The 26,298-nt window shown below is 51.0% G+C and overlaps 2 protein-coding genes across 8 annotated transcripts in view; one reads left to right on the top strand and one right to left on the bottom strand.

Moving 5' to 3' along the window:
- LOC143942631 (NACHT, LRR and PYD domains-containing protein 12-like) overlaps positions 1 to 26,298 on the top strand; it is a 1,996,551-nt gene that overhangs the window by 595,514 nt on the left and 1,374,739 nt on the right. The window lies entirely within an intron of this gene.
- Positions 25,818 to 26,298, bottom strand: part of LOC143942632 (NACHT, LRR and PYD domains-containing protein 12-like) — a 305,905-nt gene continuing 305,424 nt past the window's right edge. For all 7 annotated transcript variants that reach the window (XM_077463990.1, XM_077463993.1, XM_077463994.1 and 4 more), the window contains one exon: positions 25,818 to 25,974. In XM_077463990.1, the coding sequence (XP_077320116.1) occupies positions 25,899 to 25,974 (76 nt within the window). In that variant the 3' untranslated portion in view covers positions 25,818 to 25,898. The remainder of the gene's footprint in view (positions 25,975 to 26,298) is intronic.

Here is a 26,298-nt window from a genome sequence, read left to right as displayed (position 1 = left end):
TACGTATGGGAAATAACTAGCCATACACACCCGGGTGGGAAATTGCTGGTTAACAGAAAAAGGTTTAATTGGCACCGTCAACAGATAAGACATGTAAACCAAAATTAACCGACGAAAAAGAAGCCGGCTCAACACAATAATGTGTCATAAAGGTATTAATTGATGACCATGAGGCCGCTTTACAGATTACTTCTGGAGAAACATGACGAGCAGCCGCCCATGATGTTGAAACGCTCCTGGTAGAATGAGCTGTCACCGCCTCTGGAGGAGCCAAACCCTTAGCTTTATAAGCCCCTTGAATAGCCTGAACAATCCACGCTGCAATGGTTCTTGAAGAAGCACGCGATCCCTAATGCCCCGTACACACGAGAGGGATTAAGTTTGACAAACCTCCGACGGAGTTCCGCTGGAGTTCCGACGGAGTTCTGGCGGATTTTTCGACCGAACGGACTTGGACACACACCATCACACCAAACTCCGACGGAGTCGAACGTAATGACGTACGACTGGATTCGACGTAGGAAGTTCATAGACAGTAGCCAATAGCTGCCCTAGCGTCGGTTTTAGTCCGTCGGAGTAGCACACACACGAGCAAATTTTTCGAAGGGACCGGGTCCGGCGGAGTTCCGTCGGGAAAATTTAAAGCATGCTTCATTTCTAAAGTCCGTCAGACTTTAGCGGAGCTAAAGTCCGTTGCAGCCCACACATGATCGGATAGTCCGACGGACTCAGTCCGTCAGACTTTGGATGTCGAAAAGTCCGCTCGTGTGTACGCGGCATTATTCTTTCCATGGAAGTAAACAAAGAGATGGTCAGAAGTCCGAAAAGAAGCTGTGGATTCTAAGTACTGTTTTAGAACTTCTCCAACATCTAAAGGATGAATGTTAGAATCTCCGGAAGTCCGAAAAGTAGGAAGAACAATCTCCTGGTTCTCATGAAATACAGATGTGACCTTAGGATTTGACCCTAACATGGGAACCAAGACCACACGAACCGGGAAAAATGTCAGAAAGGGTTCTTTGCAACCCAGAGAGCTGATCTCGGAGACCCTCTTGGCCGATGTTATAGCCACCAGAAAGGCGGCTTTGAGAGAAAGAGCCTTGATAGATGATTGAACCATATGCTCAGGTCTTTCTTCCGAAAAGGAATTCAGGACAAAAGGAAGATCCTATTTGGAGAATCTTGTTTTTTTCTGGGGTCTGAGTCTTATTGCTCCCCTGAAAAACTGTCTGACAAGACGGTGTTTGGCCCAGGAAACGCCAGTAAATGCAGAAATTGCCGAAATTTGAACTCGTAAGGAACTCACTGATAGTGACAGGTCTAGTCCAGTCTGTAGGAAACCCAAAATGTCTTGAATCTTCGGATCACTACAGGAACTGCCAACGGAAGAAGTATAGTCAGCAAACTTCGCCCAAATTCTTTGATAGACTTTATTAGTACCTGGCCTTCTAGCATTCAGTAGAGTAGCGATGGCAGTACTTGGACACCCTAATGCTTCCAACCTTCCCCTTTCAAGAACCAAACCATCAGATGAAGATGGGCCGGGCATGGGTGAAGAGATGTTCCCTGTAGCAGGAGATCTGCCCTGGAAGGGAGAGGAACTGGATCCCGAAAACTCAGCTGCATTAGGAGCGGAAACCACGGCCTGTTGGGCCAAAATGGAGCAACTGTCACCACCATAACTTTCTCCCACCTGAGCCTTGAAAGGAATCACAGGATGACGAGACTGGGGGAGAGGCATAAGCCGTGCGAAACCTCCACTGATCCATCAGTGCATCCATACCGGAGGCCTGAGGACAACGACACCTCGTATAATATTTCTCCAGCTTGAAATTGCACGGGGAGGCAAATAGGTCCACTTCTGGCAGGATCCCCAGAGACAGAATCCATGTGAATATCTCGGGATGGAGAGACCACTCGTTGTTGTCCAGGGAGAACCTTGATAGGAAGTCCGCCTGGACATTCTGAATTCCGGGGAGATAAACCGCCGTCAGATTTGACAATATCATCTGAGCCCAAGACATGATCGGGCTCACTTCCCTCAGCAGAGAGAGACTGCGGGTGCCTCCTTGTCTCTTGATATAAGACACTGCTGTCGTGTTGTCCATCCTTAGGAGAACTGAGGTCCCCGAAATCAGGTGAGAAAAGGCTTGAAGAGCACAGAGAGCAGCACGAAGCTCTAGAACATTGGATACTACCTCTTGGGCTGGAAATTCCCACACGCCCTGGGCTATTTCTGACAGACACAGGGCGCCCCAGCCCTTGTTGCTGGCGTCCGTCATTACTGTGATCCAAGAGACGGGAGCTATGGAATGGCAATTGAGGAGGTTCTTTCGTTGGAGCCACCAGAAGAGACTCTCCCGCATGGAGGGGGTTATCCTGACCAGATGGTCTCGAGACCCCTGGTCCCATTGTAGAAGAAAACCCTTCTGAAAGGGACGCATCCTCCATTGTGCCCACTTTATCATGGGGGCTGTGGATACCATAGTGCCAATTATCTTGAGGAACTGCAAGGCTCTGAGAAGAGGAGAATGCAATGCAGGCCGAATCCTGTCTCGGATCACTGGAATTTTCTCCACCGGAAGGGAGTTGGTACTTTCAACCGTGTTGAACTGGGCTCCGAGAAAAATCAAAGACTGAGTTGGGACCAGATGACTTTTTTCCCGGTTCAACAGCCAACCGAATTCCGTGAGTGTCGAGATGACTTGAGTTCGATGTAACCGTAGCTGTTCTCTGTCTTGGGAAAGCAATAGTAGATCGTCTAGGTAATGGTGTAATCGAATACCTTTGATCCTGATTAGTGCTACCACAGCCAGTAAGAGCTTTGAAAACACTCGAGGCGATGTTGTAAGCCTGAACGGGAGACATACAAATTGAAGATGTAATTCGCCCACTGCAAACCGGAGGTACCTCTGAAACTCTTTTGCGATCGGAACATGGAAATAAGCATCCTTCAAGTCTATGGAAATCAACCAGTCGCCTGGTTGTATTGACTGACGTATTGTTAGTAATGTCTCCATCTTGAATTTTTCCTTCTTGATGAAGGAATTCAGATGCGTTAGGTCGATAACTGGTCTCCAGGAGCCATTCTTTTTGAGGACCATAAAGAGGGGGGAGTAGACCCCTTGAAATCTCTCTTTGGTTGGGACCAGAATGGCAGCGCCTTGAGCCAACAGGGAATCTGTGTGAGGCCGCGTACACACGCGGGGACTGTTCGCCCAACCTTGTCCGCTGAACAGTGTTTCAGCGGACAGTCCGCTCGTGTGTGGGGCTTCAGCGGACAGTTTCAGCGGACAGTCTGACGAACAAGGTTTTTCGGAAATTCCGAAAAACTGTCCGCTGAAACTTTGAGCGAACAGTTCCCGCGTGTGTGGGCTTGTTCGCTCAACTTTTGAAATGAGCACTTTTCCCGCACAGAGAAAAGTACGCCCATTTCGAGCGCGTGTACAGGTAGGCGGGGCCCGCCAAGGAGACGTCGCGGGCACCGCCGCCTGGAATGGACTTAAAGGGACACCCAACGCCGAAAAAAATCGGCGTGGGGGTTCCCCCAAAGTCCACAACAGACCCTTGTCCGAGCACGCTACCCGGCCGGCCAGGAAAGGGGGGCGAGCGAGCGCGCCCCCCCCTGAGCCGTACCAGGCCGCGTGCCCTCAACATGGGGGTGCCTTGGGGAAGGGGGGCCTCACGGCCCCCCCACCCCAAAGCACCTTGTCCCCATGTTGATGAGGACAAGGGCCTCTTCCCGACAACCCTGGCCGTTGGTTGTCGGGGTCTGCGGGCGGGGGCTTATCGGAATCCGGGAGCCCCCTTTAAGAAGGGGGCCCCCGGATACCGGCCCCCCACCCTATGTGAATTAGTATGGGGTACAATGTACCCCTACCCATTCACCTGTAAAATAAAAGTACCCAAAAAAAAAACACAACACACGAGATAAAATATTTTATTGCACAGCTCCGGGGGTCTTCCGTCTTCGGGGGTCTTCTCCGGACTCCTCCGCTATCTTCTTGTATATCTTGATATCCTGATATCTTTCTTCTTCTTCTTCTTCTTCTTCTTCTTCTTCTTGAGATGTTGACACGACGATCTCTCCGGCCGGAATGCCAGAGCCGCGCTGTGCGGTCACTTATATAGTGACAATGGGGCGGTGTCACATGGTATATGTCACATGGGTTGGTCACATGGGTTTATGTCACATGGTGACCCCGCCCCCTTACGATGTCATAGTCCCCATGTGACATAAACCCATGTGACCAACCCATGTGACATATACCATGTGACACCGCCCCATTGGCACTATATAAGTGGCAGCGGAGGGCGGCTCTGGCATTCCGGCCGGAGGGAGCGACGTGTCAACATCTCCTGGAGAAGAAGAAGAAGAAGAAGAACGGAAGGCGGCGACAGCGGCGACAGAAGACCGGGCCACCGCCTGCAAAAGAGCTATAAGAAGGCGCGGTGGCCCGGCAGAAGAACCGAAGAGGGGGACAAGACCCCCGAAGTCGGAAGAAGAGGCCGGCGGCGGGGAGGAAGAAAGCCGGACTCCTCCGCTAGCAAAAGAGCTACAAGAAGATAGCGGAGGAGTCCGGAGAAGACCCGGAAGACCCCCGGAGCTGTGCAATAAAATATTTTATTTCGTGTGTTGTGTTTTTTTTTTGGGTACTTTTATTTTACAGGTGAATGGGTAGGGGTACATTGTACCCCATACTCATTCACATAGGGTGGGGGGCCGGTATCCAGGGGCCCCCTTCTTAAAGGGGGCTCCCGGATTCCGATAAGCCCCCCGCCCGCAGACCCCGACAACCAACGGCCAGGGTTGTCGAGAAGAGGCCCTTGTCCTCATCAACATGGGGACAAGGTGCTTTGGGGTGGGGGGGCCGCGCGGCCCCCCCTTCCCCAAGGCACCCCCCATGTTGAGGGCACGCGGCCTGGTACGGCTCAGGGGGGGGCGCGCTCGCTCGCCCCCCTTTCCTGGCCGGCCGGGTAGCGTGCTCGGACAAGGGTCTGTTGTGGACTTTGGGGGAACCCCCACGCCGATTTTTTTCGGCGTTGGTGTCCCTTTAAGTCCATTCCAGGCGGCGGTGCCCGCGACGTCTCATTCGCGGGCCCCGCCTACCTGTACACACGCTCGAAATGGGCGGACTTGCCTCCGCCTTATGTGGGCGAGTCCGTTCATTTCTAAAGTCCGCTGAAAATGTCCGCTCAAAAAGTGCCGTGTGTGGGCAAGTCCGCTCAAGCTAATTTTGAGCGGACTGTCCGCCGAAACTGTTTGACGGACAAGGTTGGGCGAACAGTCCCCACGTGTGTACGCGGCCTAAGACAGAAGTACCTTTCTTTTTTCTTCCACAAGTGGTAGGATTGTAGGAACAAACTGATAAATGGGCGGACTGTTGAACACTCAGGAATGACCTGAGGAGACCGTCTTGACCTGATTTACCCCCAGTAGCACGGGAAATGGCAGAATCAAGTTTATTCCCGAAGAGGGAGGGTCCCTCAAAGGGAATCTTACACCATGCCTGTTTAGAGGCAGGATCTGCAACCCACGGATGAAGCCACAGAGCACACTTCGCAGTAACTGAGGAGAGCATGACACGTGCCACTAGGCGGATAATATCCAGGGATGCTTCACCCAAAAAGACTGATGCTAACTTCAGTTCATGTACTGGTGGATTCCGGATAAGTTCTTCCGAAACGCTTCCCAAAACCGCACCAACATCATCCGTCCAAGACTCCATGGCTTTAGATAATGCTGCAAGAGCCAGAGCTGGCTTACAAGCCATGCGGTGATATAAATGCGCTTCAGGTCGGTGTCAATCTTCCTCTCTAAACCATCCTTGAACGAAACGGTATCTTCAGGAGGGAGTGTAACATGTCTGACTAGACGCATTAGAGCTGAATCTAGATATTTAACATCCTCGCTTTTAAACGGGTACATTTTGGCAATCTTGGAAATTAAGGAGTTCTTCCTCTCCACTTTTCCCCATTCGTCTGAAATAATCTCACCGAGCTCACCCAAGAAGGAGAAATTCGGGTGGTCCTTTTTAAGGTGTTTAAAGTACTTCCTCTGTTTAGAGGGTGCTTCAACTGGCTCTTCCCATTTTAGAGCATCCTTGACCGCTCTGACTAGCTGCGGGACAAGAGAAAAATAAAAACCTGCAGTTGAAACATCAATCTCACTGTCTGAAGTTTCACTTGGAGAGACACTGTGTCTGGAGGGACCCGGAATTACAGGGTCTGCATCTACATCGACAGGAGCTGTAACGGAAGGAGGGTTAAACATCCGATCAGAATCTGCTTTGTTCAGAGATTCTTGAACCACCTTCCTGACCAATGCTTCCACTTGCTGGTCTCCGGCTCCCCTTTCCTTCATAGCTCTGGAATAACAAGACTCACAGAGAGATTTACCCTCTGGAACGTGAGATTTACAACCCCAGCAGGCTTTCTCTGAGCGGCTGGAATGGTGGGTTGAATGACGACCAGATCCAGATCTTGATCTATGGTGTCTGGAGGGTGATCTAGAGCGTCTAGAACTTGAGGTCGACTGACGATGATGTAACCTAGACTGGTCAGTATCTTTGCGTGCCGATAAATGATGTTCAGACCTAGAAGGGCTAAATAGAGAAAAAACTACAGCAAGAAAAAACTAAAAGTAATTACCCAAAACAAACCCAGCAGAAGGAAATAATATTCCTACCTGCAGCGTAAGGGTTGGCCACTGGGGGGCGATGATACGTCCATAATGAGAAAGTCTGTATGCTGGAGAGATTCGAAAACACCATAAGCACCTGACAGGAATCAAATAGTAGAGCTTACTGGCAAACAGAACATACCTCCAAGCAAGACACACAGCACACCGGGAAGCTGCCTTTCTCTCGCAGAGCGATCCCAACCATAGCTGTATCTGACAGCTATTTAAATGTTGGCGCCGATGGTGACTTCACCACGCCCCCCCGGCGTTGGTCAGCGGAGTTCGCGCACATGCACGATCGCCGCCGTCTTCCGAAAACTACGCACGTTCGGACCAAGCCTCGATCCGAACGAGGCACGCGCCTGCACCAGAACGAATGGAAGAGGCGGCGGATTGGAACGCAAATGCGCTCCAGCCGCCATACGTACCAGGAAATGGAAAGAAGGAGATGACAAACAACACACACAAACAGGCTGTCATAATGATAATGATTAAAATCAATACGATACCGCCACGGCACGATCCCGATCCATCCTGACTGGGGGTACTCCACCCACTGCACGAACGGGACATCAAAATAGAGGCCTCCTGCTAATAGCAAAGGATGTATGGCCAAATTGCCGCTTGCCTGCCAATGGCAGGTTAGTAAGCTCTTCATGGCATCGCATATATCGCCCGTTTCCACCCGGCTAATAGCTGGGACTGCTGGAATCCATAATCACCCTCAGGATCTTCGTGCAAACAGGACTGGACCGGAACTCTTCATAAGGTAAGCAAACACCTTGGTCCTAGGAGGAGGACAAAAAAGGAACACAGTCTCTGTTCAGAAGCAAAGATTTATGGGAGTGGGGTCCTATGAGGTATGAGAGGCGGGGATTAACCCATATGTAGGCTGCCATGGAGTCTGTCAGGAAATCACATTCTGCACTTTATGGAGAATAATTATAAAACATTCGTTATATCAATGTCAGAAACATTCCGAATGCTAAAAACACGTCCTGTCATTTTTCTAAGAGAATTCCTGTATCATGAGCTCCATCTAGTGGACAACAGTGTTAATTACACAGACTAAAACATTTTTGTTGACTACATTAACACCATTTTTTTCAACTAATATACGACTAAAACAATTCAGCTGACTAAAATAGGCGGTATTTATAAAAAATCATATCTATTACAAAAAAGTGTTAAAACCACATAAAGATATAACAAACACAACACCCTCTACTAGACAAAGATCCCCAGATACCCAATAAGCAGAGGATGGGCTGGCGGGGATCCCCGTGTCCTCTGGATTTCCAAGGTGCCCAAACCCTATCGGGTGTTTTGGTTTGGCTCCAATATTGAGCTCCCAAGTGGGGGCACCTGACATACAAGCTGAAGGCTTCTTTATCTTTACCTGGCGGCGGGCAAGATCTATTCAGGATTGTGTAAAGAGACAATTCCACTTCTGAGGGGGGCGGATACTATATATGATGCTCACATTTGGATCCTTGTGTTGGAATTATCGATCCCTCGTATTGATCTCCAACTGACTCGCACTTCCTCGCCTTTGATGGAGCTGCCAGTTCCTTCTGGTCACCCTGGAGGGCGGAACCTTTTTGGTGGTCCAGGTGTCCTACGTGGGAGTTGAATGATTTCCGTTTGAATCTTTGGATTCTTGGAAGGGCTGATTTGGTTTTCCTTGATTGTGTGTGGCTTCACCCCTTACTTGCAAATCAGGGAGAACAACCCCCTAATTTTAGGACTTTTACGGCACGTCCACAATTTCAAGTTTTAAAATATAACAAAATGTATTGCACACAAAATATACAATGTATGTTGAACACAACAAGAGAACATGTATAATAATCAAAGCACAATTAAAAATACATGCAAATGATATCCGTAATAGTAATGACAATAGATAGAAGGTCACAGATATGACAAGAAGTAGGCCACAAAGACCCTACGCGTTTCGGAGCAATCTTGGTCTCCTTCATCGGGGTCTATAGAGCACAAAGGGCACATTGTATGGAAAATTACAGAGACAGATGCATGTAATGAAGATAATTAAAAGAAACAAAGCACAAGCAAATATCCTGCTGGGAGTTCCAGTGCAAGCAAGGGCCCCAAACCCCTGTCTGTTATTGTGGGAAGGGCTGTAGGATGCAAGCGAGGGGGCCACTGAGGCGTAGATGGTGAGGGGTCCTGAAAGCCCAAACACCTCAAGAGCAACAGCGCCGTCCGCCCAGCAGCATCCACCTTTCCACGATCATTGCTGGATGCTGCTGGGCGGACGGTGCTGGGCGGACGGTGCTGTTACTCTTGAGGTGTTTGGGCTTTCAGGACCCCTCGCCATCTACGCCTCAGTGGCCCCCACTTGCATCCTACAGCCCTTCCCACAATAACAGACGGGGTTTGGGGCCCTTGCTTTAGGCCTCCCCAGCCATATACTACTCACGCTGGTGCACTGGAACTCCCAGCAGAATATTTGCTTGTGTTTTGTTTCTTTTAATTACCTTCATTACATGCATCTGTCTCTGTAATTTTCCATACAATGTGCCCTTTGTGCTCTATACACCCCTGATAAAGGAGACCAAGATTGCTCCGAAACGCGTAGGGTCTTTGAGCATCGTGGCCTACTTCTTGTCATATGGATGACCTTCTATCTATGATTGTCATTACCATTACAAATATCATTTGCATGTATTTTTAATTGTGCTTTGATTATTATACATGTTCTCTTGTTGTGTTCAACATACATTTTATATTTTGTGTGTAATAAATGTTGTTATATTTTAAAACTTGAAATTGTGTATGTGCCGTAAAAGTCCGAAAAATAGGGGGTTGTTCTCCCCGATTTGCTATTTATACAGGATGTGGCACAACACTACCGCACACAAATGCTGAGTCATCATTTGATTTGATTTCACCCCTTACTTGATCTTCATGGTCAATCAGCACCTACCCACTATGTCCTGAGGAAGCAATTAGATGTGAAAAGCGTTGACAAGCAAGCAATGGAAGAGTTCTTGGACTTTACCTTTTGTATATTATATATAATCCTTTTGTTTATAATTTTGATGGACCTCTCACCAACCAGACAATAGGTTTCATACCTCCATGTCTGTTTATTGGGTATCTGGTGACCTTTGTCTAGTAGAGTGTTGTGTTTGTTATATATTTATGTGGTTTTAACCTTTTTGTAACAAAGATATGAATTCTTTTAAATTGCCGCCTCGTGTTGTGCCCACAAAGTCTATTCTTTTTTTGAGAGAGTCTCTCAATCCTTTTTCTCCAATCATTGGATGTCGGCATGGTGGGGGGTCCTCCTGTCTTATAAAACTAAAATGGCATTTTAGTCAAAAGACTATGACTAAAACTAAATTGAAATTTGATGTTTAACCACTTACAGACCGGACCATTTTGCTGGTCAAAGACCAGACCACTTTTTGAGATTCAGCACTGTGTCGCTTTAACTGACAATTACGCGGTCGTGCGACATGGCTCCCAAACAAAATTGACGTCCTTTTTTTCCCACAAATAGAGCTTTCTTTTGGTTGTATTTGATCACCTCTGTGGTTTTTATTTTTTGCGCTATAAACAAAAATAGAGCGACAATTTTGAAAAAAACACATTATTTTTTACTTTTTGTTATAATAAATATCCCCAAAAGTATATATATAAAAAAAAATTCCCTCAGTTTAGGCCGATACGTATTCTTCTACATATTTTTGGTAAAAAAAATCGCAATAAGTGATTATTGATTGGTTTGCGCAAAAGTTATAGCGTTTACAAAATAGGGCATAGTTTTATGGCATTTTTATAAATTTTTTTTTTACTAGTAATGGCGGCGATCAGTGATTTTTTTTTTATTGTGACCGCGACATTGCGGTGGACACATCAGACATTTTTGACACATTTTTGGGACCATTGTCATTTATACAGCAATCACTGCTATACAAATGCAGTGATTCCTGTGTAAATGACACTGGCAGTGAAGGGGTTAACCAGTGGGTGGCAGTGTAGGGGTTAAGTGTTCCTAGGGGTGTGTTACTAACTGTGCGGGGGTTGGGCTTTCATTTAGTGAACACTGATCTCTGCTCAAATCACATGGAGAAGAGATCAGCGTCACTAGTTGCTAGGCAGAATGGGAAAATGCTGTTTACATGGCATTTCCTCCATTCAGCCACCCCATGAGACGATCGCGGGTTATGCCAGCGGCGATCGAGTCCTCGGGACCCGCGACCGGACTCACAGGGGTCCCGACCGGCACGTGCGCCGCCGGCGATGGCAGGGCAGCATTGAAGATTGGACGTACCTGTACGCCAATATGCCTGCCCGTGCCATTCTGCCGACGTACATCGGCGTGCGCCGGTCGGGAACCAGTTAAATGATCACAGCACTACCACATAAGAATAACTGGGGGGCATCTACTAAGCTGCTGAAAGAAAAAAGGCTTTTCTTATTTTGTTTTTCTTAATATTTAATGTTGGTAATATATTCAGGTAATTTGTGCAATGACATTACAGACAGCAGAGATTACAGTTTTTTTATTTTATATTTTCATCTTGTACTTCTGCTTGTCAAAAAGCAATATTTGTGTTTTGTTTATGAAACTTGGTTTTATCTATAAAGACGTTTTATATCACAACAGAGAAATGTGTGTCTGTAGTGAAGGTTCAAACCTGAATACCAAAAATAAGAAACATCTTATTTGATTTTTACTCCAGGATTATATAATGTTTGGCAATTCTAAATAAATAATACATTAACCACTTTAGCCCCGGAGGCATTTACCCCTTCATGACCAGGCCATTTTTGTGAGATTCGGCACTGAGTCGCTTTAACTGACAATTGCTACGGCCGTGTGACGCTGTACACAAATAGAGCTTTATTTTGGTGGTATTTGATCACCTCTGCGTTTTTGTTTTTTTTGCGCTATAAACAAAAAAGAGCGACCAGTTTGAAAAAAAAAACACAATATTTTTATCTTTTTGCTACAATATCACCAAATTTAAAAAAACGAATTTCATCATCAGTTTAGGCTGATACGTATTCTACATATTTTTGGTAAATAAATTGCAATAAACGATAATATTGATTGGTTTAGTTATAGCATCTACAAAATAGGGGATAGATTTATGGCATTTTTATTGCTTATGTTTTTTTTTTTACTAGTAATGGCAGCGAGCTGTGATTTTTAGTGGGCGTGAGACATTGCAGCGATCGGACTCTTTTGACACATTTTTGGGACCATTGACATTTATACAGTAATCAGCGCAATAAAAAGCACTGATTACTGTATAAATGTCACTGGCAGGAAGGGGTTAAACACTAGGGGGCGATCAAGGGGTTAAGTGTGTTCCCTGGATGTGTTCTCACTGTAGGGGGGATGTTGCTCACTACATGACAGAGATCACTGCTCCTGATGATGATCCCTGTCATGTTGCTAGGCAAAACAGGGAAATACCTTGTTTACATCTCCCCGTTCTGCCTGTCCTCGCTATCGCGGGCCACCAGGAAACATCGAGTTTGTGGGACCCCGCGAGTTCACAGGATATCCCGGGCAACACCTCCTATATGTAGCGCTACCCCCCTGCAGGATTCACTGATGAGTAAAGGTATCTCCCACCCTGCACGGCCTGACACACAGAATCTTCCACACACACTGGAGACAAGAATCAGTCCTTGCAGCTTTGTTTTTGTAATTTATTAGGGGTGGATGGATTGAGGGTATTTATGGGATGGCCACTTCATCAAGGTAGTAGCAAAACTCTTCAGGGACACAACAATATACAGCCTGCACACACTCTTCTCCTTCTACCTCCAGAACAATCTTGCTTGTAGAACTACAACTCCCAGGACCAGCTGGCACTGTTTGGATGATCTAACAAAGGCTCAGTTAGATCTATAGCAACCCCCTTTATGGGCAGGGACCGCGGGCACCTCTAGTAGTGTAGCAAAAAGTCCTAGTGCCCAGCTGTCCTTCTGTGGCTAGTGATCCCAGTACCACCTCTTCAGGCACTGCCAGCCCACCTGGTTGCAGCTACCCCTTTCACCAGCCCTCCTGGCTAAAACTTCACAGTCTTCCCAGACTGACTCTGCATACATCCCAGACTCCTCTCAGGTACGCCTCTCAGCTGCAACACTCACCTGGCAGTGTTCTGCTGTCTTTTACTTGTGCCCGTTGCACCCTCATGCACCATAAAGAAGGTTCCTTATGCAGCTATGCCCAGGCCCAAGGTCACCACCCAGAGTAGGGGACACTCTGACCCAGAGTATTTGAGGGGGCCTGCCTCCCGCCAACCAATCTGTTGGGGATTGGTCAGGGCCCTCATGAATACTCCAAACAGCTCCTCCTCCCCTCCACTCCCATTCTTCTAAAATCTTCCCCCAGTTTCTAGAAATAGGGGAAGGTCTTAAAGATGTTTCCTGTGAGTCATACCATCCCCCCTGAGTTGCTCACCTGACCCAGATAAACCAAAACAACACAGCCAAGCCCGACAATTCACCTACACTGAAAGTGTTACTAAACCCAGCAATATAAAAACGAATCACCCCCCACAGTGCACACAGCTTCTAAATCTTTTTATATCCAAATACTGTCACTATATACCTTTTTTTCTTTCTGTATATCGTGGTAGACTGCCGGGTTCCAGCAATTCCAGAGTGTTCATGTAGGAAGAGATTTCACTCTCCTCTGAGGACACTTCCTCTGTATCAGTATACCCTCACCCGCGATCCGGCCAGCGCTGGTTGGCGCTGTGCCAATGACCCGCTCAGTGCTCCAAAAAATGTATTTTCAGCATAAAAGACACAACTGAGCATGTGCAAGTTGGCTACTGCCTGAATGAATGAAATACTTGTATAGCGCACAATGCGAACTGAATCGCCTCTAGGCGCTGTGGCGAGCTTTGATCATCTGCTAAAAGAGGAAGGTCTTGAGTTTTTTCCTAAAAGTCATGTGATTTTCTTCCAGGCGGATGTTGATTGGTAGAGCATTCCATAGCCGAGGCCCTTGGACAGCGAATCTCCGATCCCCCTTGGATTTATACCGGGCTTTGGGCACGAGGAGGAGGTTTTTGTTGGCTGATGGAAGAATGAGGTTTGGTGTGTAATGATTTATTTTCTCCATTAGGTATTGCGGAGCTTCTCTATGCACGCATTTGTGGGTGGGGCAAAGCCTGTGTGTTAGCCTTCCCAAGATAGACAATGCAAAATGGGGAGGATATTTGAATACAGGATAAAACAGATGTAAAAAGCTATAGGTAGCAGAGTAGAATAATTACAGATAGGTATGGTAGCCGGATCACCGAGTAACCTCTCACAAATTAAAGCTCCAGAGAGAGAAATCCAAGTGTGAAGCAGCAATGAGGACACGAGGATCTCCGGTGAATAAAACCAGAGAAAAGTGGAAGTAATCACCACCCTTAGGTAGGACCATGGGTCTTGTAGAGTTGTCACAGATGATATCCTCTCAAATATATACAGTATATACTAGTGAGGCAATGCAAGTGTAGCACCCTCTAGTGTGCTAGAAATACACGTTTTTTTTTTACTAAACCCACAACAGTAAAATCTGTCTGTATATGCAGAATATCATGCCTGTTATACTCTCCCTGCAGGAGAGATGAGAAGGGGGTTTGTATGAAGCTGTGTCTGGAGGAGGACAATACAGGAGGACTCATCAGAAGATCCATCAGCCTGGGAGCCCCCAAATCAGGGGACAGAGGAACCCTTGAAGAGTGCTGGGGGGACCCCAATGGGGGATTGGATGGAGGTTTCTGATAATCTTACTGTATATCATCAGTCTATGTATTCATCATTACATACACAGCAGGGATTGGGATTTCATTTTCTAAAGGACTGAGTGACATTTTATATTTTAAAGGAATTCAAAATGGAGAAGCAGCTATTATGCAGTGATATTATTATTATATATATGTAGCGCCGGCTCCTGAAGAGCACTCACTATATGTTTTGAAATTTAATGTTACACCTGAACTGCAGTTTGGTTTGGGTATAATTATTCAAAATTTTGACCTCAGCATCAGCCTGACTGGACTGCAGGGTGTTCAGCCTGGCCATAGGGGGCACTGTCTCTTCTGGCAGGCATGGATCTACAGTCTGGTTGGGTGCTTTAAAGTTACTTTCTCTCGGAGCCCACCCAGTGGGAGTGTCACTCTTGCTGTGCTTTCTGGGAGAGGGTACTTAAGATGCTGATGTCGCATGATTCGGGGGTTCTGGTCCAGAAGTATGTTCTGACTCCATGGTCCTGGTCCTCCTGACCAGCCCCCAGGAAGGCTATGGCCTGGGGTGCAGATCCACCAGACTTTATGTCTCGGTGCTGGCTAGCCCGAGACAAGCTAACTAAGGAAAGGATTCCGAGGTGGTCCGGTGCCGTCTCCGGTTGTGGAGAGACCAGCAACTTCGTAGCTATCCAGGGGAGGACTCTACAGAAGAAGGCCACGCATGGGTTGGCTTCTTAGCAAGAGCCTGGCGAGGCTGAGGGACCTAAGTGAATCCAATCTCGTGGGTATCGCCAAACCGCCTGAAAGATACTGGTACCACATGAATGTTCTACAAATTCTAGTTTCCTACATGTTCTACAACAACGTCTGTGGCAGAGACTTATCCTTGTATGTTCTACAACACCGTCTGTGGCAGAGACTTGTTCCTGGGTTGCTCGGCCTTGTGAGAGAGGGACTGTTCAACGTGAGTGACCATCCAGCTGTGAATGGCTATTCTCTGGATTTCGTCAAAGTAAGAGAGTTCTTTATTATTGACTTTGATACTAATGCCGCGTACACAAGATCAAACTATCTGGCGGACTCCGGTCCACCTGTGGGTGGGCTCCGGCTGACTTTTTTTCCCCCAAAAGTCCGGCGGACTTAGAAAGTAGTTTTGACTCAAAAATTGTCCGGCAGACAATCCGGCCGTCTGTGTGCTAGTCTGCCGGACTTTTGAAATGAATGGACTTTCCCGCACACGGAGGAAAGTCCGTTCATTTTGAATGCGGCTCCAGGTAGACGAGACTAGCGCAGGAGGTCAATGTCGCCACCTCCGGCGGCGAGATTGACACATCGCTAGCCCCGTCACCTGGTATGAACTTAAAGGGGAAGCCCTATGCCGAAAAAACGGCGTGGGGGTCCCCCCCAAGGTCCATATGAGACCCTTATCCGAGCACGCAACTCGGTCGGTCACGAAAGGGGGTGGGGACGAGCGAGCGCCCCTCCTGAGCCAAACCAGGCCGTAACAGTCCCAGCATCTTCTGGGACTGTGACATCACAATGGGTGGGGACATCACCCGGTGATGTCCCTATATAAGTCGCTGCACACCGTGTCACTGTCATTGAGGCAAGAGAGAGCATCGAGTCAACATCTCAAGGAAGAAGAACAAGAAGAGAAGGCAGTGGTGACCAAGACCGGGCCACCGCTAGTAAAAGAGCTGGAAGAAGGAGCGGAGGCCCGACAAGAAGAATCGAAGAGGGGGAAAAGACCCCCGAAGTCGGAAGGAGAGGCAGTGGCAGAAGACCGGGCCACCGCTAGTAAAAGAGTTAAAGGAAGAGAGTGGAGGTATATTGTACCCCATACTCATTCACATAGGGTAGTGGGCCGGTATCTGGGAGCCCCCTTATTAAAGTGGGCTCCCAGGTTCCGATAAGCCCCCCGCCCGCAGACCCCGACAAACAACGGCCAGGGTTGTCGGGAAGAGGCCCTTGTCCTCATCAACATGGGGACAAGGTGCTTTGGGGTGCAGCCCCCCCTTCCCAAAGCACCCCCCATGTTGAGGGCATGCGGCCTCGTTCGTCCCCACCCCCTTTCCTGACTGACCGGGTTGCGTGATCGGATAAGGGTCTTATATGGACCTGGGGGGACCCCCATGCCCTTTTTTCAGCATAGGGCTTCCCTTTTAAGTCCATACCAGGTGACGGGGTCAGTGACTTGTCAATCTTGCCGCTGCAACATTGACCTCCTGCGCTAGTCCTGTCTACCTGGAGCCGCGTTCAAAATGAAGGACTTTCCTCCGTGTGTGGGCAAGTCTGTTCATTTCAAAAGTACGGCAGACTCCCCAGAGGCGGCTCTAGGCTTTGTGAGGCCTTAGGCAAAATTTACACATGAGGCCCTACTCACACTCTTTGCAGGGGTTAATGATGAACCCCGGGGTGGAGCATCTTATTACTGCTGCTGCATGTGTGGGTGGGATGTGTACTGCGCCAATCACATGTGATGGATAGGAGAGGAGGGTCAGCAAAGATTGACGCAGTACACATCCCACCCACCAAAGCAGCAGCAGTGGTAAGATGCTCTGCCTCAGGGTCCTTCCTTAGCCCCTGAAGAAGGAGGGGTAAAAAAGGGGGGAGTGGGTAGGAGATGAGGGATGCTTAGAGGAGAACTGGAGTGAAACTGGGAGATTCTGGTCTGTATAGAGATAAAAAAGGAGAAGGCTTTGTGCTGGCATGGGGGGATACTGTTGGATGGTGAGGAATAGCCATTGTATAATCCAAGCAAATGGACTGGCAGGGAGGGGGAAAGAAAGAAAGGAAGGAAAGAAGGAAAGAAAAAGTATTGTGGCGGTGGGTAGTTTGTGCAGGAGAGGGGCACAGATTGTATGGAGGTGGGTGGTATGTGCAGGAGAGGAGCACGGAGTGACTAGGGGTGGGTGGTATGTGTAGGAGGGGGCACAGAGTGACTAGGGGTGGGTGGTATGTGCAACAGGGGGCACAGAAGGACTAGGGGGGTGGTATGTGCAGGAGGGGGCACAGAGTGAATGGGGGTGGGTGGTATGTGAAGGAGGGGGGCATGGAGTGAATGGGGGTGGGTGGTATGTGCAGGAGGGTGGCACGGAGTGAATGGGGGTGGGTGGTATGTGCAGGAGGGGGGAGCAGAGTGAATGGGGGTGGGTGGTAAGAAGGAGGGGGGCACGGAGTGAATGGGGGTGGGTGGTATGTGCAGGAGGGGGCATGAAGTAAATGGGGGTGGTTGGTATGAAGGAGGGGGGCATGGAGTGAATGGGGGTGGGTGGTATGTGCAGGAGAGGAGCAGGGAGTGACTAGGGGTGGGTGGTATGTGTAGGAGGGGGCACGGAGTGAATGGGGTGGGTGGTATGTGCAGGAGGGGGGCACGGAGTGAATGGGGTGGGTGGTATGTGCAACAGGGGGCACAGAGTGACAAGGGGGGGTGGTATGTGCAAGAGGGGGCACAGAGTGACTAGGGGGTGTGGCTATGTGCAAGAGGGGGCACAGAGTGACTAGGGGGTGTGGCTATGTGCAAGAGGGGGCACAGAGTGAATGTGGGTGGGTGGTATGTGAAGGAGGGGGGCATGGAGTGAATAAGGGTGGGTGGTATGTGCAGGAGGGGGGCACGGAGGGAATGGGGGTGGGTGGTATGTGTAGGAGGGGGGCATGGAGTGAATGGGGGTGGGTGGTATGAAGGAGGGGGGAATGGAGTGAATGGGGGTGGGTGGTATGTGCAGGAGGGGGCACGGAGTGAATGGTGGTGGGTGGTATGAAGGAGGGGGGCATGGAGTGAATGGGGGTGGGTGGTATGTGTAGGAGGGGGCACGGAGTGAATGGGGGTGGGTGGTATGTGAAGGAGGGGGTCACGGAGTGAATGGGGTGGGTGGTATGTGCAACAGGGGGTACAGAGTGACTGGGGGGTGGTATGTGCAAGAGGGGGCACAGAGTGACTAGGGGGTGTGGCTATGTGCAAGAGGGGGCACAGAGTGAATGTGGGTGGGTGGTATGTGAAGGAGGGGGGCATGGAGTGAATAAGGGTGGGTGGTATGTGCAGGAGGGGGGCACGGAGGGAATGGGGGTGGGTAGTATGTGTAGGAGGGGGGCATGGAGTGAATGGGGGTGGGTGGTATGAAGGAGGGGGGAATGGAGTGAATGGGGGTGGGTGGTATGTGCAGGAGGGGGCACGGAGTGAATGGTGGTGGGTGGTATGAAGGAGGGGGGCATGGAGTGAATGGGGGTGGGTGGTATGTGTAGGAGGGGGCATGGAGTGAATGGGGGTGGGTGGTATGTGAAGGAGGGGGTCACGGAGTGAATGGGGTGGGTGGTATGTGCAACAGGGGGTACAGAGTGACTGGGGGGTGGTATGTGCAAGAGGGGGCACAGAGTGACTAGGGGGTGTGGCTATGTGCAAGAGGGGGCACAGAGTGACTAGGGGGTGTGGCTATGTGCAAGAGGGGGCACAGTGTGAATGTGGGTGGGTGGTATGTGAAGGAGGGGGGCATGGAGTGAATAAGGGTGGGTGGTATGTGCAGGAGGGGGGCACAAGGGGAATGGGGGTGGGTGGTATGTGCAACAGGGGGTACAGAGTGACTAGGGGGGGGTGGTATGTGCAAGAGGGGGCACAGAGTGACTAGGGGGGTGTGGCTATGTGCAAGAGGGGGCACAGAGTGACTAGGGGGTGTGGCTATGTGCAAGAGGGGGCACAGAGTGAATGTGGGTGGGTGGTATGTGAAGGAGGGGGGCATGGAGTGAATAAGGGTGGGTGGTATGTGCAGGAGGGGGGCACAAGGGGAATGGGGGTGGGTGGTATGTGCAGGAGGGGGGCACGGAGTGAATGGGGGTGGGTGGTATGTGCAGGAGGGGGGCACGGAGTGAATGGGGGTGGGTGGTATGTGCAGGAGGGTGGCACGGAGTGAATGGGGGTGGGTGGTATGTGAAGGAGGGGGTCACGGAGTGAATGGGGTGGGTGGTATGTGAAGGAGGGGGTCACGGAGTGAATGGGGTGGGTGGTATGTGCAGGAGGGGGGCACGGAGTGACTAGGGGTGGGTGGTATGTGCAGGAGGGGGTACAGAGTGACTAGGGGGGGTGGTATGTGCAAGAGGGGGCACAGAGTGACTAGGGGGTGTGGCTATGTGCAAGAGGGGGCACAGAGTGACTAGGGGGTGTGGCTATGTGCAAGAGGGGGCACAGAGTGAATGTGGGTGGGTGGTATGTGAAGGAGGGGGGCATGGAGTGAATAAGGGTGGGTGGTATGTGCAGGAGGGGGGCACAAGGGGAATGGGGGTGGGTGGTATGTGCAGGAGGGGGGCACGGAGTGAATGGGGGTGGGTGGTATGTGCAGGAGGGTGGCACGGAGTGAATGGGGGTGGGTGGTATGTGCAGGAGGGGGGAGCAGAGTGAATGGGGGTGGGTGGTAAGGAGGGGGGCACGGAGTGAATGGGGGTGGGTGGTATGTGCAGGAGGGGGGAGCAGAGTGAATGGGGGTGGGTGGTAAGGAGGGGGGCACGGAGTGAATGGGGGTGGGTGGTATGTGCAGGAGGGGGCATGAAGTAAATGGGGGTGGTTGGTATGAAGGAGGGGGGCATGGAGTGAATGGGGGTGGGTGGTATGTGCAAGAGGGGGCACGGAGTGAATGGGGGTGGGTGGTATGAAGGAGGGGGGCATGGAGTGAATGGGGGTGGGTGGTATGTGCAGGAGGAGGCACGGAGTGAATGGGGGTGGGTGGTATGAAGGAGGGGGCATGGAGTGAATGGGGGTGGGTGGTATGAAGGAGGGGACATGGAGTGAATGGGGGGTAGGTGGTATGAAGGAGGGGACATGGAGTGAATGGGGGGTGGGTGGTATGTGCAGGAGGGGGGCATGGAGTGAATGGGGGTGGGTGGTATGTGCAGGAGGGGGCATGAAGTAAATGGGGGTGGTTGGTATGAAGGAGGGGGGCATGGAGTGAATGGGGGTGGGTGGTATGTGCAAGAGGGGGCACGGAGTGAATGGGGGTGGGTGGTATGAAGGAGGGGGGCATGGAGTGAATGGGGGTGGGTGGTATGTGCAGGAGGAGGCACGGAGTGAATGGGGGTGGGTGGTATGAAGGAGGGGGCATGGAGTGAATGTGGGTGGGTGGTATGTGAAGGAGGGGGGCATGGAGTGAATAAGGGTGGGTGGTATGTGCAGGAGGGGGGCACAAGGGGAATGGGGGTGGGTGGTATGTGCAGGAGGGGGCATGAAGTAAATGGGGGTGGTTGGTATGAAGGAAGGGGGCATGGAGTGAATGGGGGTGGGTGGTATGTGCAAGAGGGGGCACGGAGTGAATGGGGGTGGGTGGTATGAAGGAGGGGGGCATGGAGTGAATGGGGGTGGGTGGTATGTGCAGGAGGAGGCACGGAGTGAATGGGGGTGGGTGGTATGAAGGAGGGGGGCATGGAGTAAATGGGGGTGGGTGGTATGAAGGAGGGGACATGGAGTGAATGGGGGGTGGGTGGTATGAAGGAGGGGACATGGAGTGAATGGGGGGTGGGTGGTATGTGCAGGAGGGGGGCATGGAGTGAATGGGGGTGGGTGGTATGTGCAGGAGGGGGCATGAAGTAAATGGGGGTGGTTGGTATGAAGGAGGGGGGCATGGAGTGAATGGGGGTGGGTGGTATGTGCAAGAGGGGGCACGGAGTGAATGGGGGTAGGTGGTATGAAGGAGGGGGGCATGGAGTGAATGGGGGTGGGTGGTATGTGCAGGAGGAGGCACGGAGTGAATGGGGGTGGGTGGTATGAAGGAGGGGGCATGGAGTGAATGTGGGTGGGTGGTATGTGAAGGAGGGGGGCATGGAGTGAATAAGGGTGGGTGGTATGTGCAGGAGGGGGGCACAAGGGGAATGGGGGTGGGTGGTATGTGCAGGAGGGGGGCACGGAGTGAATGGGGGTGGGTGGTATGTGCAGGAGGGTGGCACGGAGTGAATGGGGGTGGGTGGTATGTGAAGGAGGGGGTCACGGAGTGAATGGGGTGGGTGGTATGTGCAGGAGGGGGGCACGGAGTGACTAGGGGTGGGTGGTATGTGCAACAGGGGGTACAGAGTGACTAGGGGGGGTGGTATGTGCAAGAGGGGGCACAGAGTGACTAGGGGGTGTGGCTATGTGCAAGAGGGGGCACAGAGTGACTAGGGGGTGTGGCTATGTGCAAGAGGGGGCACAGAGTGAATGTGGGTGGGTGGTATGTGAAGGAGGGGGGCATGGAGTGAATGTGGGTGGGTGGTATGTGAAGGAGGGGGGCATGGAGTGAATAAGGGTGGGTGGTATGTGCAGGAGGGGGGCACAAGGGGAATGGGGGTGGGTGGTATGTGCAGGAGGGGGGCACGGAGTGAATGGGGGTGGGTGGTATGTGCAGGAGGGTGGCACGGAGTGAATGGGGGTGGGTGGTATGTGCAGGAGGGGGGAGCAGAGTGAATGGGGGTGGGTGGTAAGAAGGAGGGGGGCACGGAGTGAATGGGGGTGGGTGGTATGTGCAGGAGGGGGCATGAAGTAAATGGGCGTGGTTGGTATGAAGGAGGGGGGCATGGAGTGAATGGGGGTGGGTGGTATGTGCAAGAGGGGGCACGGAGTGAATGGGGGTGGGTGGTATGAAGGAGGGGGGCATGGAGTGAATGGGGGTGGGTGGTATGTGCAGGAGGAGGCACGGAGTGAATAGGGGTGGGTGGTATGAAGGAGGAGGCACGGAGTGAATGGGGGTGGGTGGTATGAAGGAGGGGGCATGGAGTGAATGTGGGTGGGTGGTATGTGAAGGAGGGGGGCATGGAGTGAATAAGGGTGGGTGGTATGTGCAGGAGGGGGGCACAAGGGGAATGGGGGTGGGTGGTATGTGCAGGAGGGGGGCACGGAGTGAATGGGGGTGGGTGGTATGTGCAGGAGGGTGGCACGGAGTGAATGGGGGTGGGTGGTATGTGAAGGAGGGGGTCACGGAGTGAATGGGGTGGGTGGTATGTGCAGGAGGGGGGCACGGAGTGACTAGGGGTGGGTGGTATGTGCAACAGGGGGTACAGAGTGACTAGGGGGGGTGGTATGTGCAAGAGGGGGCACAGAGTGACTAGGGGGTGTGGCTATGTGCAAGAGGGGGCACAGAGTGACTAGGGGGTGTGGTTATGTGCAAGAGGGGGCACAGAGTGAATGTGGGTGGGTGGTATGTGAAGGAGGGGGGCATGGAGTGAATGTGGGTGGGTGGTATGTGAAGGAGGGGGGCATGGAGTGAATAAGGGTGGGTGGTATGTGCAGGAGGGGGGCACAAGGGGAATGGGGGTGGGTGGTATGTGCAGGAGGGGGGCACAGAGTGAATGGGGGTGGGTGGTATGTGCAGGAGGGTGGCACGGAGTGAATGGGGGTGGGTGGTATGTGCAGGAGGGGGGAGCAGAGTGAATGGGGGTGGGTGGTAAGAAGGAGGGGGGCACGGAGTGAATGGGGGTGGGTGGTATGTGCAGGAGGGGGCATGAAGTAAATGGGCGTGGTTGGTATGAAGGAGGGGGGCATAGAGTGAATGGGGGTGGGTGGTATGTGCAAGAGGGGGCACGGAGTGAATGGGGGTGGGTGGTATGAAGGAGGGGGGCATGGAGTGAATGGGGGTGGGTGGTATGTGCAGGAGGAGGCACGGAGTGAATAGGGGTGGGTGGTATGAAGGAGGGGGCATGGAGTGAATGGGGGTGGGTGGTATGAAGGAGGGGACATGGAGTGAATGGGGGGTGGGTGGTATGAAGGAGGGGACATGGAGTGAATGGGGGGTGGGTGGTATGTGCAGGAGGGGGGCATGGAGTGAATGGGGGTGGGTGGTATGTGCAGGAGGGGGGCACGGAGTGAATGGGGGAGGGTGGTATGAAGGAGGGGGGCACGGAGTGAATGGGGGAGGGTGGTATGAAGGAGGGGGGCATGCAGTGAATGGGGGTGAGTGGTATGTGCAGGAGGGGGGTGCAGATGGGTTGAAAGTGCATGGTGTGAACAAGCCCTAATGCATTGCTCCAGCACTGCAGAGAGTGACCACTGGTATGCAGTGAGGAAGTGAAGCTAGCTGCACACACACAGCACCAGAACTGGCCTCGCACCTCCCTGCAGACATTTCTCTCACGGTCACACCGTCATCTCAACCACAGTAATAACTCCCGGAAACTTGCACAACTCCACCAACTTACCACCCGTCACACACCATGCAGAATGAACTCGCGCTGGTTCTATCCCTCCCCGTGGGATCTCCGATGTCGGCGCTATGAGCTCTCAGCGTCCCATTCAATCCCAATCTCAGCACTTGTCAGCTGCAGCTCCGCCTCCTCCCTTGTTGTAAGATTTTTTCTGAAAGTGCAGGAGTACACTGAGCGGGAGCGCCACAAAGAGCTGAGAGAGGGAGAGGATAATCCATGCTTGTGCACGGCCATGTTTTTAGAAATGTGACAGGAGCCAGAGAGTTACAGGCACGGCTTTGTCTCATCCAGACCATGGGTACTCTGTGAGCCAGCCTCAGAGCCGTCTCTTAGGCAAATTAAGCAGCTGCAAGCGAGGCCCCTTTGAGCGCGAGGCCTTAGGTAATTGCCTAATTTGCCTAATTAGAGAGCCGCCTCTGGGACTCCCGCCATAGTCAGGTTGTGTGTGGGCAGGTCCGCTCGTTCAGAAAGTCCGGCGGACCTCCGCTTCAAAGTCCGGTGGTTTGTCCGCCGGGCTAAGTCCGCTGGACAGTCGGATCGTGTTTACGCGGCATAAGAGTACCTGAACTTTCCTCCTAACCCTCTGACCCTATACTGAGAGACTGTTCATTAACTACGTTTTTTGCAAATAAAAATCCCTTTAAGTGGATCTGTTGTCAGTCTCTAAAGTTTCTTGGCATCTACCACAGGAATCCCCTAGATGCAAATCCTAGTATCCTCATTGTTGTTTCACACTAGGATTTCTCTTAATTTGTGAGAGGTTACTTGGTGATCCGGCTACCATATCTATCTGTAATTATTCTACTCTGCTACCTATACCCCGTTTTCCCAAAAATAAGCCCTAGCATGATTGTCGGTGATGGCTGCAATATAAGCCCTACACCCCAAATAAGCCCTAGTTAAAGTCATTGTAGGTCTAATTTTCAGGGTAGGGCTTATTTTCGAGGAAACAGGGTAGGGCTTATTTGGAGGGGTAGGGCTTATATTGCAGCCATCACTGACAATCATGCCAGGTCTTATTTTTGGGGAAACAGGGTAGCTTTTTACATCTGTAAGAAATGAGATGTTGTATGACCCTCCTGAATGTCCCCTCCCCCCGCCTGAACCTTATTTCTTTAAGGGCTGCGTCCCTCTCATTGCATTATGGTAGATAAAATGACATTTTATTTATTACAATTTCATTTTATTACAAATTCCACATTAAATGGTATGAAGACCCCGGAATGTCCTGTGATATGATGTGCAGTATATGGTCTGCGCCCCATTAATGTCCCCCAATAATATCACCAAACTAATAGCTGCTTCTCTATTTCTATCCATTATATATAGAATGTCCCTCCGTATTCTAGAGAATGGAATCCCAATCCCTGCTGTGTATGTAATGATGAATACATGAAGTGTGTGATAGTATACAGGAATAGTACCAGAAACCTCCATCCCATCCCCCATCGGGGTCCCCCCAGCACTCTTCAAGGGCTCCTCTGTCCCCTGATTTGGGGGCTCCCAGGCTGATGGATCTTCTGATGAGTCCTCCTGTATTGTCCTCCTCCAGACACAGCTTCATACAAACCCCCTTCTCATCTCTCCTGCAGGGATCAGTCCATGTGGGGGACACGGAGTCCGTGTGGAAAGGCCGGCAGTGACACATTGGGGGGAGACTCCGGAGAACACGGATCCCCCCCACCATGGGGGAGGGGAGGGTGAGCCGGCTGTGTGAGATAAATACCGGGGTGACAGATAAATGCCGGCTGTGTTCCCCGAGTCACATTATATATGAAATGTTCAGTTTTATCTTCTTCATTACAAAACAGAATCCCCCGTCCTGTCCTGGTGTATTACTTCATCTGTGATCATCCATTCTCCTCTGGGGTCGGCTTTGTTCAGATTTATATCTCATCCTCATCCAGAGCAATGTCCCCTCCCCCTCCTCCATTCACAGCAATGTCCCCTCCCCCCTCCTCCATTCACAGTAATGCCCCTCCTCCATTCACAGCAATGTCCCCTCCCCCCTCCTCCATTCACAGCAATGTCCCTTCCTCCATTCATAGCAATGCCCCCTCCCCCTCCTCCATTCACAGCAATGTCCCCCCTCCATTCACAGCAATGTCCCCTCCCCCTCCTCCATTCACAGCAATGTCCCTTCCACCATTCACAGAAATGTCCCCTCCCCCTCCTCCATTCACAGAAATGTCCCCTCCTCCCTCCCCTGTTCACAGCAATTTCCCCTCCTCCATTCACAGCAATGACCCCTCCCCCTCCTCCAGTCACAGCAATGTCCCCTCCCCCCTCCTCCATTCACAGCTGTAGCTGAGTCTCCTCATCCGGGGTCACTATGGAATCTTCATGTCTGGTCGGAGCTTTTTCAGATTTTCTCTTGTTGATTCCTTTGACAAGTAGTAGTCAATCCTAGAAGAAAGAATAAAAACAGTCATCAGATCTCAGCAGAATTCTCTCACACTATTTCCCGGCATCCTTCAGGATATCTATTAATCTATTATCTATTAATCTCACCACACACATTACAATCGGATTGTACAATCTCTGTCCGATCTTCCAACAAGTATGTAGAGTGAGGATCTGTCTGATTGTATAGAGACTGATATGATGGTTTAGGTAGGTCCTCATATTACGAGGTTCTGGAAGATATAAAGCTGATTGTACAAAGATTGTATGGTCAGATTGTACTGTGTGTGATGGACCTGACACCATCCTGCCACCTTCTTGTAGGAC

Source organism: Lithobates pipiens, unplaced genomic scaffold, assembly GCF_037356315.1.
Source record: "Lithobates pipiens isolate NorthernLeopardFrog02 unplaced genomic scaffold, aLitPip1_a1.2 Scaffold_30, whole genome shotgun sequence".
Classification (NCBI taxonomy): Eukaryota; Metazoa; Chordata; class Amphibia; order Anura; family Ranidae; genus Lithobates; species Lithobates pipiens.
Note: the sequence above shows the minus strand (reverse complement) of the source record. Positions and strands in the feature narration are given on the sequence as shown.